The 18798-nt window shown below is 35.7% G+C and overlaps 1 protein-coding gene and 1 long non-coding RNA gene across 2 annotated transcripts; one reads left to right on the top strand and one right to left on the bottom strand.

The window, feature by feature from the left end:
• Positions 1-1429: 1429 nt before the first annotated feature.
• LOC145567168 (methylcrotonoyl-CoA carboxylase subunit alpha, mitochondrial-like) lies at positions 1430-10250 on the bottom strand. The gene is made up of 16 exons (XM_081626404.1): positions 9672-10250; positions 8324-8445; positions 7953-8100; positions 7129-7266; positions 6812-6907; positions 6675-6734; positions 6234-6326; positions 6030-6141; positions 5193-5297; positions 4671-4807; positions 3397-3631; positions 3151-3317; positions 2911-3027; positions 2026-2274; positions 1841-1936; positions 1430-1686 (listed from the first exon to the last, which is right to left on the bottom strand). Exons 1-16 carry the CDS (start codon positions 10020-10022, stop codon positions 1678-1680), a joined length of 2235 nt encoding a protein of 744 aa, XP_081482530.1. The 5' UTR covers positions 10023-10250; the 3' UTR covers positions 1430-1677.
• Positions 10251-15941: 5691 nt separating this feature from the next.
• On the top strand, positions 15942-17693 carry LOC145568222 (uncharacterized). The gene is made up of 2 exons (XR_014095788.1): positions 15942-16097; positions 17348-17693. It is a non-coding gene; the product is annotated as an uncharacterized LOC145568222 (long non-coding RNA).
• The last annotated feature ends 1105 nt before the right edge of the window (positions 17694-18798 follow it).

Raw genomic sequence — 18798 nt, 5'->3', positions numbered from 1 at the left:
GCGTAGGCTTTTAGCCAAAAGAATTTTGAATTTCGTTTTCTTATCTCGTAAAAGTTGTTCGGGAAATTCTATTTGGTAACACCGTAATTTTTAATTTTCTCAGTGGTAAATTGTAAAAATTCTTATTATCTATAGTAAACTCTAATTTGTTATACTAATCCAATGGTGACATTAATGATGATTGTATGCAATTATGAGTCTAAATCTAGTTAAATTTTTTAACCACGATTAGTTTTTAAGTTTTTTAATAATTAAATTATTTTATAAATAAATAAAGAAAAAAAAAAGTCAAACCAACCCAGCCCAAACCCTGCCAGCGGCAGCCCTCCTCCCTCTCCCCTACCGGCGCCCGTCCCCTACCGGCCGGCCATCCCTAAACCTTGCGTCGGCCGCCTAGAGGCGACCTCGCTCCCTCCTTCCCACACCTCGACTCTCAAGTCTCAACCCCTCGCCCCGATTCACATCATCCTCTGGAACATTATCACCATTAACAGGAATTCAACATCAAAATGGCGATATTCAAGATTTCAAGCTCATGAAACCTCTTGAGATAATTAAATCGTCTGGAAGTAAAACCATAATTTCTGCTTGGGCTTGGGTGACAGCGATTGAATCGGAAGTAAATGGAAGTAAACGTGAAACCTCTTGAAGTAATTGAATCGTCGATTGGGCTTAGGTGACAGCGGTGATGCGTTGACGCCAGGTTGAGGCGGCTTGGGACTGGTTAAGGTTCGTCGCTTCAGCGAGGGTTCAAGACGAAGGGGAGGAATGGTGGCTAGGACAGGGGAGGAGGATAGGGCAGGATCGAAAAAAGACGTCGACGATTGAAGGTACAAGTTGAGGGCGGGTAAGGTGGTTGGCTAATTCATGGTTGCGATCTTGGCTGATATCGGTTGAGGGGGAGGCCGGTGTGCCGACGAGAGGGGCTAGGCGCCGGCGTGGGTGGGAGCGGAGATTGAGTGGTGGGATGGTGGCTGGTTGGCGGGGGAAGGGGTGGCTTTATTTTGTTTTTAAAATTTTTTTTTTTTTTTAAAGTAAAAAAATAATAATAAAATAAATAAATAAACTAACTCTAGTTAAACATTTAACTATAATTTATCATTAATGTCATGGTTAACTTAATTTAAAAAATTCAGATTTACTAAAGATAATAAGAATTTTCGCAATTCACCACTGAAAAAATTAAAAACTAGATTGTTACCAAAGAGAATTTCCCAAATAGTTTTTAGCTTATTTAGACCTTTATTACTTGTGTTTACTTGCAAATTTCAAATGATTCTTTATACTAGTTTGGAAAATAAAAAATTCTATGTATCATTTCAATTTTCAAGATTTGCAAGATGTTAGACGCATAGTACATCCTCTTCCTTTGTTATTGCTATAGGCCACCGTTGGAAGAACTGTAAGTAAATGGAAATTCATTGCAAAGTTCAGAAGGAATTGCTGCCTGAGCGTCCAAGATCAGACAAATAGATGTAATATACAAGTAGGAATTTCCGGTTTATTTGTGTAGTCTGTACAGCACTGCAGCCTAGTTTTGTTACATCGTGAAGAAGACTAGCTAGGTTTCTGCCTTTCTGGTATTCTTTTAACAGAGCTTACATATGAATAAGAGATCATTTACATATTAGATCTACACTGTTTCCTGGCGAAAGAATTGCGCTGCTCAAAACCTTATTATTTTTCCTGTACATGTGAAGAAGTTCTAATCAGTATCTAATACATAGATATTCAAAATCCATGTCTCAACAGCGTAGTAACAATTACTTTATGCAATCATATCTGTAAATCGTTTAATTTTCATATGCGAAAGCATGATCAGCAGGAAGATGACACACACCTTCACAATGAAGAGAATGCTACCATCTGAAACTTGCTGCCCAGGAGCTACTTGAAGCCCGTGAATAAAACCAGAGGAAGGAGCCTTTACAACATGCTGGAACAGGAAGTACAGCATTTTAAGACTACAGAATCTAAGACTTGGAACAGATAAAAGTTGTACAAAAAATTGTATGCGTCACAAACCTCCATTTTCATAGCTTCCATGACTAATACTGGTTGCCCTGCCTCTACTTTCTCTTCATTCTTTGCGAGAACCTTGACCACCAAACCAGCCATTGGCGCGGATACAGAACCTGGGGAATGAGATGCCTTCTCAGCTCCTCTAGCAGGCCTTTGTTCAGTTTCATCCTCTCCAGACAATTCCAGCCCAATTTTTTGCCGAAAGTGGTGATATTTTAGGCCATTCCAAATGTATATGTGCTTGCTATTATCCTGCCAAATACACCATAAATATTGATAAAGACTACAGTACCTAGTCGAAAACAAGAATTTGGACAATTAAGGACCCAACGAAAATGAAAGGCATGCATTACATATAGAGGCTATATAGTGATCATGACAAAATTTGGAGCGGAAATCACTATCCAAGGGTGTTAGGTTGCATGGGGTAATTTCTGTTTGCTAAGATATACAGTTCCACTTTCACATTCAGTATCTCTTAATTATCACATAAGTATATGGGAAAATTTAGCCAAAAAATGATATATGCTCTAAATTTTTAAAGGATCATTGACAGTTCTTGCAAGTCAAGCAGACCGAGCAGGAACAACATTTTAAAACAATCCCAGAATTACAGCATGCCTTATATCTAACATAAAGTTTGTTAGCATCCAAGATGGTGAGAGTAAGACGTATAACTGGTAAGCTATTTATTTCACAACCTTCTCAATCTCAGGGTAACTCAAGCATGCATCACAGGTTTCATAAATCACATGTCAGTAAAGAGTAAGCAGGTGGGAAAATTAATGCTTTCAGAAAGACTTGAATGCAGCAACGGAATTTTCAGTTCCCTATTTTTGTAGTGACATATATCTCAGGAAGTACATCGCATTATGCAAAGATACACACCTTTGTATAGACAGCTAAAGTTAAGAGCACACTTAATCCTTGTGCTTCAACCCTAAAATCTTGATCACCTAGCTGCACAACATTAACTTCGATACCAGGGGAACCACAATCTCCAGCCTGTGAAATTAAACTAACTTTGAGTTATGGCAATCAAAGGAATAACAGACTAAGCTTAGCAAAAAACAAAGAAAATTACACGGAATGCTTGAAAAGGTGAGCCTTAGTTATAAGGATAGGTACCTCAACAAGATAGCTCCCATCTTGCTGATATGCAAGAGCCAATTTCAAGGGCACTGAACCAGTAGTACCATAGTCATTTTCCCACTCAAATTCTATATCACGCTTGGCACAATAGTTGACCCTAAATGGAGGATCAGAATACCAGATTGAAAGAGGGCTTCTTTCCCCTGTAAAATTGTCAGTATTTATTCAGTGCTTCAATGGCCTTGCTAGGATAATTATAAAATAGATCAGCTATTTGTTTACCCAGACAATTTCCCTTTGCCATGTTAATTTCCATTTTACAAAGACATGCAGCAGCAAGCATTGCACTATGTGTAGCAGATTTGCATGCTTCCTCTGCCAGCTCCATATTATTTGAATCAGCAAATAGTTCATCACTGTGGTGCTCGATAAAATGAGTTTCAACTTGCCCATCCTCAAAAGCCCGGTGGTTGGCCAATTTAAGTAGAAAATTTATGTTAGTCGGCAAACCAGCAACCTGTATCAACAATAATTGGATGTTAAGTTATTAACCAAGCACAGAATGCAAAAACAGATGCAACAAGGCTACAAGATAACATTAAGGGGGGCGTTTGGTATAAATTCCGTAAACGGAATGGAAAGGGTTTATATAAGTAAGGGAAAGGGTAATGATACACATTACCTTTGATACATGTTTGGTATCTTTATGGAATGGAAACAAATTGAGAAGTTTATGATTGAGGAGGGAAACACAGTTTGTTTCCACTAGTTGGATAAGGGTAACAATTTGGGGGATTTAGTTACCCTTTGGAAACGGTATTTGTTACTTGTAGCTCATACCAAACTAATAGAAATGGAAACACTTATTTGTTTAAGTTTTCTACATTACAAATTTTCATACCAAACACCCCATAAATAGTAAAAATTCATATTTTCAATTTATTTACAGTTTAAGAAGATAAACTACTGAGGTTAACATTATTGATCCTCACTGAGAGAGGTAAGTAGGCAAGACTGCACGTTAATTTGAAGCTTGAAAGGAACCGAAATGAGTTCCAACATACATTGACAGTCAAATTCAGGCAAAAAGTATACCAACTTTACTGTTAACTTGTTAAGCACACCTCCAAAGTGAGAACTTCACAGCAAAAAGCCAAAAGTACGAGAACCTAACAGGCCACCCAAGGTTGCAACATATAGGAAAGTGAGATATCTATCCTATTTTTTATGGAAAATAGGAGAGAGATCTCACTTAGTGACTTTGATCATTCGGGTAGACCTTTTATGGAAAATTCAGCAAGTCAGTCCTTATAACAAACGTGCCCCACCCCCCCCCCCCCCCCCCCCCCGCCCCCAACCCTTCTTTGCCCCCCTTATGGTCCCTAACCCACCTTCCTTGCTTCAAATGAAGAAGGGAAAAGGTTGGAGTAAAAATATGTGCACCAGTAATGCTAATTCTACTATCAATTTTAATTCGCTGCGGACATCCTCAAAAGAAATTACCTCCCAGGGAGATACAATTTAAAGCATGTGAAAAGGAAGTTCTAGATCCATGCCTGAAATTTTGATAGGCAATCCTTCAGCTTAACTAATGCATTAGCACGGTTTTCTCCCCAAACAACAAGCTTTGCAATCATGGGATCGTAATGCACACTAACAGCGTCTCCTTGTTCAACTCCTGTCTCAACACGAACTGTTCAAAGAAAATAACTTGATTATTTGACAAGTATGTTATAGAGCAGCAAAAATGGCAGGTGGAGTAACAAATGTGATATGTGAAGGAGAAACACACTAACAAATCATAAAAACATGCAAAAATTAGACACATCACACCTACACCATTAATATAAAAACCAAAGGGTGCCTCCAATATTGAAATTGATCATTCCAATAGAAGGGGAAACTGAATGAGCTTGGTGCGACAATTAACAAGATATGAGGATACAACCGAATAAACACATCTAACAAAGCCACCTGTAAACAACTAAATTATGGGGCAGTGGGGGTAAAGATTATTAAAAGTGCACTGTTATCAACTTATAATTGTACTCATAAAAACTAACAAAAGGTGCCAAAACCTGTTTCTGATTCTGGAACAGGTCGATAGTGATGAAGAACCCCAGTAGCAGGGAGAAACCCTTTTGGAACATTTTCGGCATATATACGGGCTTCAAATGCATGACCTGCCACCAAATAGAAGTATTTTAACTTCACAAACTACTTAAACTACAAATAAGCAGAAAGATCTACAGAACAAACATCTGGTGTTTGACCATGCTTGACAAATTACAAATACTGTAATAACCCACACTTATTACCATTGTCAAACCCAACTAGCATGACTGTCAATTTGATAGACATTGCCTTGAATTTACAATTGTCAACTCATGTTTATTACCGTTATCGATCAAAACCAATAGTGGTAACTAAAAAGGAAATTTAGTCATTGTTTTGAAGCAGCAGCCTTATCAACCGCCATTAATTTATACAACTCAAAAATAAAAACTGTAGCAAAAAATTAAAGACCAAGCAATTTTTTAAGCCTCAAACACAACCAATGACAAAATCTACAAGGCATCCTACTGGTCAACAGATATTCTTGTATGCCATCGATATATATATCAACTCAATTTCTACCTATTGTAACACTGGCTATAAAACAACCACAATTGCAATTTAAGTGTAAATTTGTTCGGAGCAATTACAAGTGTCTATACCATGAGTATTAGAAAATCCTGATTTCCCCATTCATATACTTAACTTTTTTCCAATAAATTAATAGTTCTAGAAAATGAGCATCAACAGCAGTAAGGCAATCTGAAGGGCACAATGGCAGCATCTACATTTAGCTCAGAAATTCAGCAAGATACTTTTATTCTTCTAACTAAGGGTTTTGATTGAAGTGAAATTTTCACCTAATAATGGCACCTCTGACTGCGTAACAGGAAGAGACTCGCCATTAGCAACCCGAATCTGCCATTCTACAAGATCTTGGCCAACAACCATCTCTGTCACAGGGTGCTCAACCTGCAAAAATGTGCATGACACCAGTTACAAGTCCACTTCACAAGAATGTAGAGCTGTAGATATACACCAACAAATATAAGAAATAGTAGCACCTGCAACCGTGTGTTCATCTCCATGAAGTAAAATTGACCTGAGACAGTATCCACAATGAATTCAACAGTTCCAGCATTGTAATAGCCAACTGCCTTTCACCCCAAAACATGCTAATTCAGCAGAGCAATAAATTGAAAGATTAAGCAAAAGTTGAAGAAATTAGAGAACCTAATGGAAAAATTATGCTTCAGGCTTTAAAGCAATATGCTGAGTGTAAACAGAAAGCTTCTAAAAACCTAGAACTAGCAGTCCAGTCCCAATTAATCAAAACCAGAGAACAGCCGTGTGCGAAACAATTAAGTTCCAAGCAGAAGGAGAAAATATAATAAAAAGGTTTATGGAAACAATTTTGGGATGTGGATAATGATGCATTGATAAGAAAACACAAGATATACAAACAATACAATCAAGCCAGTGTTCAAGTAAATCCCGCAGCATACCTTGGCTGCAGAAACAGCAGCTTGACCCACTTGAGAGCGAAATTCATTGCTAATGTTGGGCTGCATCGATGGAACTTTAGTTAAAACCTCTTCCAATCTACAATCTTAAAGTTGAACAAAATATAGAGAGGCATTACAGCTGGGGCTTCTTCAATTATTTTCTGGTGTCTTCTCTGTACACTACAATCCCTCTCATATAGATATATAACATTGCCTTGTTTGTCTCCAAAAATCTAAAAAGCAGATAGATGAAATAAAATAAGAAAAACTACTTAACAAGTTTGGCCAAACTAAAAAGGAAAAAACAAAGCCCATCTTTTGCTTCACAGAGTTTGAAGCATGCAAATTTTCTGTCTGATGTCACTATAACAATAACACAGTATAAGGAAAAAAAATGATATTTTCAATTCCAACAGAAAGCCACAGTTATTAAAAGAGTTAGAGAAGAGGAGACCTGCACTTCTATATGCCTAGGCCTGGTGATGTATTTCTCAAGCAAGATTGTGTCCACTCCAAAAGAAGCAGCTGCCTCCCTTCTTGCACCCAAGAATGCTTCAACAAATTCATTTGGGTTTTGCACAATCCTCATGCCCTAGGGAGAGAAAAGAGCAGAAAAAGGCATATAGAAATTTGTAAGGCATCCTTATTCAAGATAATAAACTAAAAGAGGATTTTTTTTTAGCAGTACATATTGGAGTGGGTTCATTTTCAAAAACATCATTGAAGTTATAGCTTCACTGTATTGCTTTTCTTTTCAGAAAAATGATGAAGTGTAACCAGTATATCACCAAGAGCTCAAGAAGTGCTAAATCAAACTAACAAACTATCTTTGCCCAAAAATAGGTCTGAACCAATGGAAAAGGAAATCGTTGTCGGTATAAAAAAAAAAAAAAAAAAAAAAAAAAAAAAAAATTGGTTTATATAGCTGGTTCCATAAGGTAAACATAGATTAACAATATTATAGAAATAGTACAAAATCTTTTTGGTTTAAAAGTTGTCTCTAACCACATTTGGTTACGGTACATTAACCAATATGTACTTGTACAGATATCTTTCCCAAGCCCAGAAATTATCCAGCCATATGTTTAAGTTTAATGTGGTTAAGTGGTTCCAATTTGGAAAATCTAAGATACAAATTCGTAAAGGTATCTAATATTTATTTGCAAGAGTCAGCCAAATTAGAATACCATTGTGACGCTATCAAAACTAGTCAAGCATAATAAATGATGACTCGATTTAGAAAATAGTAAACACAAAGAGATGGCAGGCATGGCACACCTTTCCTCCACCTCCATGTGTTGGCTTAATTAGAATAGGATAACCAATTTTTTCAGCTTCTGATTTCATTAGGTCAATATCTTGATCATTACCATGATATCCAGGCACCAGAGGAACACCTGCTCCACCCATTATCCTCTTTGAAGCACTATGAACCAAACGAAAGGTTAATATATCAGATACCCTTACATTCTTCAACAACATAAGTAGAGCAAGCCACAGAAAAATGGCACACATTGGCAAGTTTGAGAACCTCATCAGGGCCAAACAATTACAAGATATGTGAACCACTTCAAATCCACAAATAAAGTCAAATTGAAAATTAAAAAAAAAAAAAAAAAAACCAACCCATAAGGCATTCCTTGTTTCACCTTTTGTCGCCCATATCTCGTATTGCAGAAGCAGGGGGTCCTATAAATGAGAGGCCCTCGTCTTCGCACTTCTGAGCAAACTCGGCATTTTCAGACAAAAATCCATAACCAGGGTGGATCGCCTGCATGCCACATGTTAAACAGAGCCAATTATCAGGTAATATATACAAATGTGCTACCAGCAATTGCTAATCAGATCTTTTATAAGTAAGCTGCCTTCAGCACTACATCAGTAATGCCAATTCTGAATTCTCCAATTCAATACACATTTTACAATGTAGATATCTCATCAGAAAAAGAACTCATACTTCGTATTAAGTTATTAACCACTGCAAGGTGGACTCTCTTTATTATTTTTCAAAAGGCTCATCGGATATAAGTTCAACCATAATTATTCAAAAATTTCCAGGTATTTCCAAATGCCTAACACCCTTAAGAGCTTAACTCATATAGCCTCCATGGGCTCCATCTACAAAGAATGTTATTAAACAGCATAAAATTCCCAATGAAATTTCTTATATGGCCACTTATGTATTATACATCATAACCTTATACATTTATACTTTTGAGTCATTGTACATAACACCTATTAATGATATTTCAACTTTCTACATTATCACTTGGCGCATCAAATGCAAGTTCTAAAACCTAGTCCTGTACAGTACTAGGCTTTCGCTCTCTCTTACTCTATGAAAATTTGATTATGACAAACACTTTAAGAATTAAGGGACTATTCTGATTTACTGAAGTGAGCTGAGATGAACTGAACTGACTGGTTGGAGCTGAGCTGAGTTGAATTGAATAGAGCTGAAATGAATTATTTATGAGAGAAGGAAATTAGGAACTGAACTGAACTGATTGAAGCTGAACTAAAATGAAATGAAATTAAGCGGAAGAGAACAAGCCCTAAGATGGTGAAATCAGCAACATAGAAGTTCATAATAGTCTACTCCCTCTGTCCCCAAAAAGAATAAGCCATGTTCAACTTTGAACTTCTCCATGTTGTTCAGAATAATTCCTAAGATAATCTCACGTGTTTAACTATATAATCTCACAAGTTCAACTCTATAATCTCACAATAATAATAGAGCTAAGCATAAGCATGAAATCATGAAATACAATTCCTAAGCTAGTACTCTCCCTAGCATTAACTTCCATATAGTTTCGAAATTCATGACAATCACGCGTCAATTGTTCTTATTAACGCATGTTTAATCACATAACAATTCTAAGCATAGTAATTCGTGAATCAATTGACACATATCATCCAACCATAAACCAAAAAATTAATTAGATAAACAAAATCACACAAAAACCTTAAAAAAAATCAGCAAAATTAAAAAGTAACCTGAGCACCAGTCAACCTAGCAGCATCAATAATCGAATTAACCTGCAAATAACTCAATTTTGCAGGCGGAGGACCAATACGAACAGCTTCATCAGCAAATTTAACATGCCGACTATCTCGATCAGCATCACTATAAACTGCAACTGTCCGAACCCCTAATTTCTTCGCAGTTCGCATAATCCGACACGCAATCTCTCCCCTATTTGCCACCAAAATCTTCTCGATCATCGGATTCTTCCCGGCGCCAGAGTTTTCCGACGACGAAAACTGCCGGAAGAGAGAGAATGGATCGAAGATATGGCGGTTTTGGTGGTGGAGTTTACGGCGGAGGATGAAAGTAAAAGCTGCCATTATTGTTTAAGCTTGCGTAAAAATGTTGGAATTGTAATGGAGTTTTGAAATTGATTTGATTTAATTTTTGGAGGGGGTTAAATTAGTTTGAATTTAAAGTGGATAATTACTTATTTAATTTTTTTTTTGGTTTGATTGAGAGTTGGATGATGATGAAGTGTTGGCATTTTCAGATTTTTGACTAGTGAGTGAGTCATCGTACTCATCAACGATCAGTTTCATCAACTTCATTTTTTTTTTCTTTGCTTCTTCTTTCTCTCTCTTCTAGTCTTCTACTGTGTTTTGCTTGGTGTTGGACTGTTGATTTAGATTGGGCTTCAATTTGGCCCAACATGTAGATTGTTTTTTCTTTAATCATTAGATTTACAAATTTTTACCAAGGAACACTGCCTCCATCCCCCACCCTCTGCGCATGTTCTGCCCCCGCCTCTTTTCATTTACAAATTTTCTGCAAATTTCTATAAAATATTCATTTAAATATTGGTAAATGTTCATTTGTGTATCATAAGATGTTCATTTCTATAACAATGAGTTATTTGTTCAAATTAATATATATTTTGAATTGAATTTTAAGAATTTTCTGTAGATAAAAGGAAAGCAAATTTATTTATAAGGATTACTGTGTTCAAATCATTTTTATTATAAGAAGTATTGCGTCATCCAATGTTCATTTTTGTTTATTCGTGTTTCAACATATGTTCATTTTTATACCATCAAATGTTCATTTCTATTTATTTAAATTAATAAAACGTTGTTAATAAATAATTTCCAATATAAAATAAATTTAATTTAATTACAATGATAACATATTTCTATACAGCTATACTATTACATGTAATTGTTCTATAAACATGAAATTGAACCAAATGTACATATGTGTCTTGCTAAATGAACATTATTTGTTACATTTGATATAATAAAGTGTGTATATATATATCCTCCTTGTTGCAACTCTAATCATATACTTGTGTGTTTTCCATGAAAAATATAATCTGAGCACAATATATATGTTGCCTTCAACTTCCATACTTCATTATCCTGTACAATGAGAGATCGTTCAAGTTTTTTTAAAATTAAAAAAATAAAATAATAATAATAATACGTTTCGTTGAGGCTCGTGGTGAGGCTATTCTCCATGCTGTTAATCGTTTCGTTGAGGCTCGTGGTGGTGATGTTAGCCTCTCTATGTTTCTGGTTGATTTCCAGAATGCCTTTAATTTGGTTGACCGTACGGCTATGTTGCGTGAGGTTCGTCTTCATTGTCCAGCTCTCTCACGTTGGGTTGAATTTTGTTACTCTACTCCGGCCAGGCTGTTTTATGGGGAGCATACCTTATGGTCTTGTCAGGGAGTGCAACAGGGAGATCCTCTTAGTGTGCCGAATCAGGGATTCTTTTGACTTATGTTTACAGGCTTGGTATTTGGATGACGGCACTAATATTGGTGACACCTTGGTGGTAGGTAAGGTTATGGATTTGATCTTGGTGGAGGGACCTCGTCTTGGCCTTCATGTCAACGTTGAGAAAACGGAAGTTTTCTGGCCCACGGAGGACCCTCGTAGCCGTCTCATAGGTGTCTTTCCTCCGGATATTGCTCGTCCTATGCATGGTGTTAAGCTGCTTGGTGGTCTTGTCAGTGCGGGCTCCGCTTTCTGTGGTGAGCTTGTTTCGAAGAGAGTATCGAAGACTATTGTGCTAATGGATGTTGTTGCTAAGCTCGATGATCCCCAATGTAAGTTGTTACTTCTTCGTGCGTGTACTGGGGTTTCCAAACTCTACTTTGCTATGCGCACTTGTCCCCCTCGTCTTTTTGAAGCAGCCCAAATTTCGTTTAATGTGGCTCTTCGGGCATCTTTAGAGCGCATTGTGACTGCTTCGGGGTCTGGTTTTGGTGATTGGCAATGGCGACTTGCCACCTTGCCCTTTGCTTATGGTGGATTGGGTGTTTATTCAGCGGGTGATGTTCGACACTATGCTTTCCTTGCGTCGCGTTTGCGATCTACTGGTCTTCAGGCTACCCTTCTTCGTGATTCTGGTATTGTAGGTTCAGGACCAGCCTTCGATGATGCTCTATGTCTTTTTAATGGAACCGTGGAGACTGACCTTATGCATAACCCTAGTGAGATCGCTGCCCCCAAACTCATGAAGAAATTGGACGATATATATATTACGAAGGTTACTGCTTCTGCAACATCCACGTTCTCCTTATCTCTGCGTCAGGTTGCCTTATGGAAGTCCCAGCCGCAGTGGGATCACACTTCGGACTAGTTGCGAGTCGTCCCAATATCGGGGTTGGGTCAGACTATGAACGGTAAGACTTACCATTCTGTTCTTTGTTATAGATTGGGCGTTCCATTGTTCTTCGTTTCGGCACCGTGTTCCGCTTGCTCAAGGGTTTTCGACGGGGATATTTTTGGGGATCATGCAGTGTCTTGTGCTGGAATGGTGGGTATTAAACATCGGCACAATGTTGTTCGTGATACCCTTGTTGATAATTGTTTTCGCTTTGGGATTTCTGCAAGAAAGGAGGTTAACGTTGGGTTAACGGGAGGAAATGACGGGGTTATTCGACCAGCAGATGTGTTGCTTTACTCCTGGGACAGAGGCCTTGATGTATGTGTTGACTTGAGCGGGGTCTTCTCCATTGACACAATCAGGATTGTCTGACTTCGTTCCTGGTCGTGTTGTGTCGGTTGCGGCTCAGCGGAAGCGGGACAAGTATGGCACGCGTTGCAGGGCTATTGGCTATGGGTTTCTTCCTTTCTCCTTTTCTTCTTTGGGGGAATTAGAGAAGGATGTTGTTGCGTTGCTGAAGAGGATTCAGGCGTTCGCAAAGACTCAGGATATTGGTGCTCGTGCAGCGGCTCACATCTTCAATAGGATTGGATTCGCTATAGCTAGAGGAGTGGGGGCCCAGATAGTATCTCGGCTCCCCACTAATTTCTTGTAATTTGATTGACTTTGTAGGTTTTATTTTTAATAATAATAATAACAACAACAACAACAACAACAACAACAACAACAACACATTCCAAACAAAAGTATGTAAAATCTAAGGATTCAAGATTGAACGTTTAATTTACGCATGAATAACAATTAGAATTAAGAAATGAACACACTATAAAGATATAAAAATCTTTCAATATATCAGAATGAAAATGTATAAAATCTAAATAAACATGTATTGTATTCTAAATGAACATTTAAGTCACTTCCATTAAACAAAATATTACAATTAATTCATTCACAAAAATAAATTTGAAAACATTGCTAGAAAATGAACAAATATTAATATCTCAATGAATATCTTTCAGCATACAAATGAACATACACCAAAAGTCATATGAAAATCTTCAATACGAGAAAGAACAAATAAAAAATTTAATTAAGCATTTTTTAATATATAATAACAAACAAGTATTAAAAATTGAAACAAATATCATTTAATATGAGAATGAAAAAGTATAAAACTAATGAATATGCTTAGATATAAAAATAAATATTGTATTATGCAAATGAACATCTTTCCATATGAGAACGAAGATGTAATGCAAAGAGAATGAACATGTATCAAAGTTAAATGAACATATATTAATATGAAAATGATCTTAAATGAATATGAATTCCATTTAAAATGATTTTTTTCTATCTAAATGGAACATTTATGATAGATACTAGCCAAAATTCGTCAAATAACACTTTTTAGTGATAAAATAAGTAATGTTAAATAATAATTGATGCTTCAATTTCATAAATCAAATTGATAATTTGTCTTTAATTTTAGTTATTATAAATTTATAATTTTTTTTTTATTTTTTTTTTTTGCAATTATAATTTGAATATTAATCCTTCTACAAATGAACATAAACTCCATCTAAAATGAACATTTGCAATAGAATAATTGTACTAGTAGTAGTAGTAGTAGTAGTAGTAGTAGCAGTAGCAGTAGCAGTAGTTGCAACAGCAGTAGTAGCGGTAGCAACAATAGCAGCAGTAGTAGTAGCAGCAGCAGCAGTAGTAGCAGCAGCAGTAGTAGCAGTAGTAGCAGTAGTAGTAGCAGGAGTAGGAGCAGCAGTAGTAGCAGTAGTGGTAAATATTTAAAGATATTTTTTTTATTACGAAATTAAAGATATTTAGTGATAAAAAAATTGTACGTAAAACGATAATCTGATCTGAACTTATTTTTTTTATCTGAACTTGTTTTTTCTGAAATAAGTAAAAATAAGTTGAACTACTATAAACAAGAAGTGGTCGGGGTTGGTAGAAAAGAGAAATGATAAAATAGTAGTGGGTCCTTATTAAATAAATAAGTGTTGAAATTACTATAAAACAAATATAAAAGATAAGTGTTGGGATTATTTAAGGGGAGTGCTAAACGCAACCCCACTTTACTTAGCGCAACCTTCTTTTCCTCATAATAATATGTACTGTACTTGTTTATCTTTTCCTTACCTTCTATAAAAGTGATTAACAAATTTAGAGAAAAGTATTTTTCTTGTGATAAGTGTATTATAATCAAACTAAGGGCTTCTAATATATGATGATTCTGACTTCGAACACTATGTAAGTTTGTCATTTTTTTTCCCCGCATTTATCCTATGTAATATGTATGAAACATATAACTTTATTTCCCACAAATCAAATACAGTAGTATAAATCATTTTTCACGCAGATTGAACAAAATATGTAAAGCTATTTCATGCATATTGAACAAAATAGTTTAAGGGCCTATTTCAAACCAGCGACAAGAAATGAAAGGAAGGACCGTCATTTGTCAAGTGCTCTTAAACAAGAGGCCCAACCAATAGCTAGCAAATACGGAGTAACAATTAGAAATTCTGGATATAGTTGTTGGTCAATGGTCATTGAAAGCAAGAATGATAGACCAAGAGTGTTTAATTTCAATGGCAAAGCTACAAGTTTTTTTTTTCATTCTTTTAGAACTTGAGAAATCTCAATTAATAATTCAACAGGATCATTGCCAACATTTATATTTCAACCAAAATTTTGTGCAATCCTAAATCTTCAACAAGCCCACTCAAGAAAATAGCAATTCGTTCACCTCAGCACTAGTAATATACACTAATACCCACCATAGTAAACACGCACTATATACCCCACTTTTAAGAAATTAGTAATTCTCATAATCCATATGTTTTGATTGTGTATATAAAATTATAAATATTGCTCTAATTCTTCGAATATCCAAATTTTGCTCCATTTACAGATTCAAATTTCGCAACAATTGAATAGGGAACAGAAGCAAAGGGGGAGAACAGAAAATAAGCATGAATGAGAAATAAAATAGGAATGGGTAATTTGGGTATTCCAAGGGGGTGTGTTAAGTAAGTAAGGGTTACGTTTAGCAACCATGTTATTGAAAAACGAAGGGGGCAATGTTTTTTCATATTTCAGTGAACGGTTTTGTGTCATTTTTATCTTTAATCCAAATTAAAATCGAATTATCGATAACTTATCAAACCACATAAGTGGGAAGATAAATGATGTATTACTCATCCTTTTAAGGTTAGTATTACTCTTCCACCGTGCGTACAATCTTGCTTGCAACGAGGCTATACTACGAGAATTGCTAGTTTGATATTTTACTAATTCAATTCATGATATAAGATATTAGTTAAGGTGTTATCTTCACCTTATTGGACCTTAATTTACCAAAATTAAACTTATTAAACTTTTTATTAAACTTATTGAAATTTATTAGAACACGTTGAATTTATTAAACCTTATTGAATCCCTAACCCCTAAAATATAAGTAGTAACAATACTGTTCATTGTTACTGTAGCTTAGTAACAGTGCATTTCCTTCCTTACCCTTGTTTCTTTTCTTGATTTATTTTACGAAATTTCCACTTTCCCTTGTGACTTTCTGTCCTTCTTCTCCTGCTTTTGCTCACTATCACTCATTCTCTCTTACTTTAGCTATCACTCATTTTCTCTTGATTTTGATTCATAGTTTTGTGTGATTCGACTTGCTTTCCCGTTTGCTCTCAATTTTGCGCGAATTTCAGTCAGAGATTAGAGAAACAGGTAGAGAATTTAATTTCTTCTTCTATGAGGTATGATCATCTTTAATTTAATTTTTAAATTTTAATGTCTTAGCTTGATTTAGCGTTTTTTGATGAATTATGTTGATCTGATGGATATTTTTGGGTTTTAATTTTTGTTGAATTTCACAAATAGAAAAAAACATTTTGGCACCGAGTTATTGGCACATGTTCTTAAAAACCGATGGGAATTAAATTAGACGGGTAGAAATGGCACCGGTTCAAACCAAAGCGGTGCCAAATTAGTGAAATGCCACCGGTTTGAACCGGTGGGAATTCTTAAAAAAAAAACAACTTATTTCGATCCTCTCCTCTTTCTAGTGCCCTCGCTTGCTCTCTCTCCTCTCTCTTGCCTACTCTCTCCTCAAAATCGCAGTCACATGCAATCACAGCCACCGCCAACCAAATCTCTAAGGTATCGCCGGCCAGATCCCTCAGCCACCGCTGATTTCCCTTTCCTTTTCTCTTTCCTTAACTTCGATCTCCTTCACCATCATTGCGCCGCAAGCAATGTTTTCCTTCTCTCTTCAATTCTTCATGGCTTCTAGATCTAGCCACTTGTTCTTACCTATTATTATACTCACATTCGAGTCTAGGGTTCTCTTTAAATTTGGGGGTTTAGGGTTAGGGTACAAGGTAAAGGCAGGGAAGAACAGGAAGAGAGGTAAAATCTGGATCTGATTTTTTTTTTTAATTTTACACATTTTCGCTTTGTATTGCTAATTTATGTGCTTATTTTAGTAGTAATTCATTTAATTATTGATTTTTGTTAGATTTAGAGTAGAAAAACACATTTTTGCCTAATTTTCTCTCTGAGCTCTCTCAAGTCATAATTTAATTATATATGCCTTTTATATTTCAGAATTTCATGTTCACCGTAGTCTAGGTTTCATGAATTAATGGTTTCCTGCAATTTTGTAAGCTTAATCAATGTTACAATCTTACAAATTCATATAGTTTTCTTTGTTGTTGGATTTCTGTATGATAGAATAATTGTAGCTAGTTTTGTTTGAAATTATTACATTTCAAGGGTTTTATTCTAAAAATACGGAGTATATTTTTTCTTAGAGTACTGAACTAAATCTGTTAGCACAAAAACACAGCCTATTTTGGGCGATTTATCTAAAATTATTGTGTGGAATGATGGGAATATTTCCTACCACAATAAGTGTAAGTGCAAGGAGAATAGATTTGTAAATTGCATTTGTTAGCCATCACTTGATCACATATTCTTGTTGTAATTTGTGTTGTTTTGATTCTAGGTGCTGCTTTAGGAAAAGAGAGGATTATTACTATAGGGAATATTTCAAGCATTATGATAACCCCAAACTTGAACCCCACTGTGATCATACACTAAAGTACGGTGGCGTTCCAAAGGGAAAGACAAAGAACAAAAAGAGTCGCCAACAAGTTTTAGGAACTTGTAAACCCAAAAGACAATCCAAAAGACCGTCAGCTACTCCATAAGGTCTTGAACCAAATAGGGTCCGGGGATGAGGGTACGAATCCAATCTACAAAAGAAAGGACCCGCCCTATAAAATAGGCCTCTACTTTGTTCTGCTCGTATTCACGTGCGCTTTTCGAATAACATACAAACATTATATTAATCCTACCCTGTTTAATCTATGTTGGTTGAATATTAATGCACAAATAATACTATTATTGGCGATCACTTGAGTTAAAATCACATTAGCCTAAACCAGATTATTAATTATCTTATTAAGTGTGATTTCAAGTACAAATTCCCTTTAACAATCATAAAAGGCGTGATCAAGCAATAACAATAAAATATATCAAGCAACATAATAATAAATCATAAACAATAATGATAATAGCATGATAAGGCATAATAAAGCTTAATAATAATAGCAAGATCCTAGGCATGATACTAACAAGATTAATAACAAACCCTAGCATGTCACTAAACAATAAAGATCAAAGCTTTAAACCTAACATGGTACTAACATGATATTAGAAAGCATAAAGGCATCCTAAACATGACACTAGAAAGCAATAATAACATCCTAACATGATACTAGAAAGCATAAACAATAATAAGCATGCTTTCTACATTGAAAGAGAGTAATAAGATTACATACTTTGAAGCCTCGTACCTCTTTCTAATAACAAAATACACAAGTTAGTAAACTTCAATGAAAATAATAAACAATAATCAAAGAATTAAAGAATTAAATAAAGTTTAGACTAGATTTGGACCAAACTCTCAGAAAATATCAATCTTGAACGTCTAGGGCGAAGGCAACTTCGAACTTGGCTAAGAGACTCTAAGTCTTGTGAATGCGGAATATTGTATTTGAAAAAAAGGTTGTTTAGAAAGAGAGAGAAAGAAAAGAATTAAGTAATTCTTGAGAGGGAATAGAGAGAATTGAGAAAGAGTTGATGATTGTGAATGATTATTGTGAATGATTATTGTGAATGATTTTTGAAAACAGGAATTCGGACGCTATTTATAATGAAAATAATTCGGAAAAACATAGAATTTGATAAGGAATAAAACTCCACGCTGTCGCCAGGAATTAACTCTGTCGCGACGCGACAGGGTCTGTCGCGCGGCGACAGACTTGTCGTTTGGCGACAGCCTGTATTAGCGCGTTTTTCTTCACGCGGAATCCGATCTTTAATCAACTTGATCTACGGAATCCGTACAGAAGATAAAATATATTTTTAAGATAATAAAACCATATTTTATTC

This window comes from Chenopodium album, chromosome 11 (genome assembly GCF_948465745.1).
Source record: "Chenopodium album chromosome 11, dcCheAlbu1.1, whole genome shotgun sequence".
Classification (NCBI taxonomy): Eukaryota; Viridiplantae; Streptophyta; class Magnoliopsida; order Caryophyllales; family Amaranthaceae; genus Chenopodium; species Chenopodium album.
Note: the sequence above shows the minus strand (reverse complement) of the source record. Positions and strands in the feature narration are given on the sequence as shown.

Coding starts and splice junctions, on each gene's coding strand:
- LOC145567168 (XM_081626404.1), bottom strand. CDS start 10,022: ATGGCAGCTTTTACTTTCATCCTCCGCCGTAAACTCCACCACCAAAAC. Junction 8,446..9,671: donor CTAGGTTGACTGGTGCTCAG/GTTACTTTTTAA, acceptor TGTGGCATGCAG/GCGATCCACCCTGGTTATGG. Junction 4,808..5,192: donor TGTTCCAGAATCAGAAACAG/GTTTTGGCACCT, acceptor TTCTTTGAACAG/TTCGTGTTGAGACAGGAGTT.